This window comes from Calidris pugnax, unplaced genomic scaffold (assembly GCF_001431845.1).
Source record: "Calidris pugnax isolate Ruff unplaced genomic scaffold, ASM143184v1 scaffold180, whole genome shotgun sequence".
NCBI classification, from domain to species: domain Eukaryota; kingdom Metazoa; phylum Chordata; class Aves; order Charadriiformes; family Scolopacidae; genus Calidris; species Calidris pugnax.
In genome coordinates, this window is record NW_015090916.1 from 285609 (window position 1) to 287778 (window position 2170).

Consider the following 2170-nt stretch of genomic DNA (forward strand, 5'->3'; position numbering starts at 1 on the left):
GGGACACCCCCCACCTACAAAGACACACGTGTCGGCGTTGGGGGAGAGGGAATCCCCGTCCCCCTCGGGGGGCTCTGGCCCCTCTCTCCATCCTGTCCAGGATGGGGAGAGGGACTAGAGCCCCCCGAGGGGGACGGGGAGGGGGTCTGGAGGGGCTGCCCCCCCAGCATGGGACAGTGGCAGCAGATGGCTAAGCCCATTAGTGGCCATAATTGCATTGACGAGGCCGGGGAACGCAGGAACCCCGGCAACGGGGAACCTCCGGTGGGCTCCATGTCACCCCTGAGACCCGGCGCTAATTGCCAGCCCGGTAACGAGCTGAGAGGGTCCCCCCTCCATGCCCTCTCCAGCAGGTCCCTGTGCCCATGTTGGTTGCCCAAGGGCAGCCCCAGGGGGTCCGTACCCGGCGCTGCACAAAGACGACACAAACCACTCGGTGATTGTTTTGTGGGATTTTTAATGGAGAGACATCACCCCCCCGCCCCGCGTCCCCCTTAGGGTGCAGCAACCAACCCCGTGGGGTGACGTCCCGTGGCCACAGCCGGGGGGGGTGGGCTATGGCACTGTGGGACCCCGGGGGGGGTCAGTCCGTGTCCCCCAGCTCCAGCGGCTCCTCCCGGCGCTGCCCTGTGCCCGGTGGCCGCGGGGGCGGGAGCTGGTCCCAGCAGAGGCCGAGCGCAGGCGGCTGCGGCTCCTGCCGCTCCTGCAGCTCCTTGGCGCTGGCCGCCGGCGTCTGCACCTCGAAGGTCATCTCGAAGCGGCTGTAGTCCACGTGGAAGGCCCCCTTCTCCAGGGACATGCAGGGCTCAAAGCGGTACCCCCACAGGATCTCGTCCTCCGTGTAGGAGGTGCGGGCTTGGCACGTCATCCCTGCCCCGGGACATGGGCTGAGTGCGGCCAGGGACAACGGGGGGGCACGGGGACAATGGGGGGCTCCTGGGCACAGGGGCACCATCACTGGTTTCAGCCCTGGCCATCTCTTGCCAGGATGCTGGTCCCTGAGCCCAGCTGCACCCCACAGTGGCCACCTCTCCCCTTCCTGGGACCCCATGGTGGCCACCCATCCCCTCCTTTGGACCCCATCGTGGCCAACTGTCCCCTCCCACCCCCTGACCCCCCCTCACCTGTGGCCTCCACGATGCCCTCGAGGATGATGATGATCTCGAACTGCTCACGGCGCAGGGACTCGGCCGAGAGGTCCCAGAAGGGGCTGCGGTGGTCGATGACGTGGCAGACGATCTGGGGCTCCACCAGGAAGAGCCGGTCCTCCCCCGTGTCGTAGCCCAGGTTGAGCTCCGACTGCTCCAGCGGGATGAACTCCCCCTCCGCCGTCTGCCGCGACTTGATGAGCTTGGCGCGGATCTTGGCGTCCACCATGTGGCTGTCCCGCAGGTCCCCCACCCGGAACATCAGGCAGAGCTGCTCGTCCCGCCGGGAGATGACGCAGTTCTTGCTGAAGATGAGGGTCTGGGCCCGCTTCTTGGGGCGGGAGATCTTGACGAACATGCAGCCCACCATGAGGGCGTCGATCATGGAGCCCACGATGGACTGGGCCATGAGGAGGATGACGCCCTCGGCGCAGTCAGCCGTCACCATGCGGGCGCCGTAGCCGATGGTGCGCTGGCTCTCCACTGAGAAGAGCAGGGCCGAGACGAAGCCGTCCACGTTCTGGATGCAGGCCCTCCAGGAGGGGTCCCCCCGGTGCGCCACGTCCCCCCGCGCCCAGGCGTCCAGGAAGTAGACGGTGCCGAAGGCCACCCAGGTAAGGATGTAGCACATCATGAAGACGAAGAGGAACCAGCGGTACTTGAGGTCCACGATGGTGGTGAAGATGTCCGAGAGGAACCGCTTCTTCTCCTGGATGTTGCCCAGGTTCACCTGGCACTTGCCCACCTTGGTGACGTAGCGCTGCCGCTGCCGCTTGCCCCCCTGGGCCACCGGACCCTCCTCCTCCAGCAGCCGCCGCCGCCGCCCTGGGGGTCCCTCAGGGGTCCGGCTGCGGGTGCCGGGGAGCGGGGGCCAGCGGGTGGCCGGTGGGCAGTGGGGGGGGTCACCGGGTCGGTGCAGGGGGGCCGGGGAGGGCTCCCCACCTCCCTTGGGTGAGGAGGGGTGGTTTGGCATCGGGGGGCTCCTCTCCTCCCCCGGGGGGGTCGGGGGCTCGTGCTGCGGG

General features: G+C 68.2%; 1 protein-coding gene across 2 annotated transcripts; it reads right to left on the reverse strand.

Moving 5' to 3' along the window:
* Nucleotides 1–486: 486 nt before the first annotated feature.
* On the reverse strand, nucleotides 487–2136 carry LOC106892403 (G protein-activated inward rectifier potassium channel 4-like). 2 transcript variants are annotated; one of them, XM_014949589.1, is made up of 2 exons: nucleotides 1125–2136; nucleotides 487–870 (listed from the first exon to the last, which is right to left on the reverse strand). In XM_014949589.1, the coding sequence occupies exons 1-2, from the start codon at nucleotides 2119–2121 to the stop codon at nucleotides 584–586; spliced, it is 1284 nt and encodes a 427-aa protein (XP_014805075.1). In that variant the 5' UTR covers nucleotides 2122–2136; the 3' UTR covers nucleotides 487–583. The 2 variants fall into 2 exon arrangements, with proteins under 2 accessions (XP_014805075.1, XP_014805074.1); XM_014949588.1 differs by having other exon boundaries at nucleotides 487–936.
* Nucleotides 2137–2170: the final 34 nt, after the last annotated feature.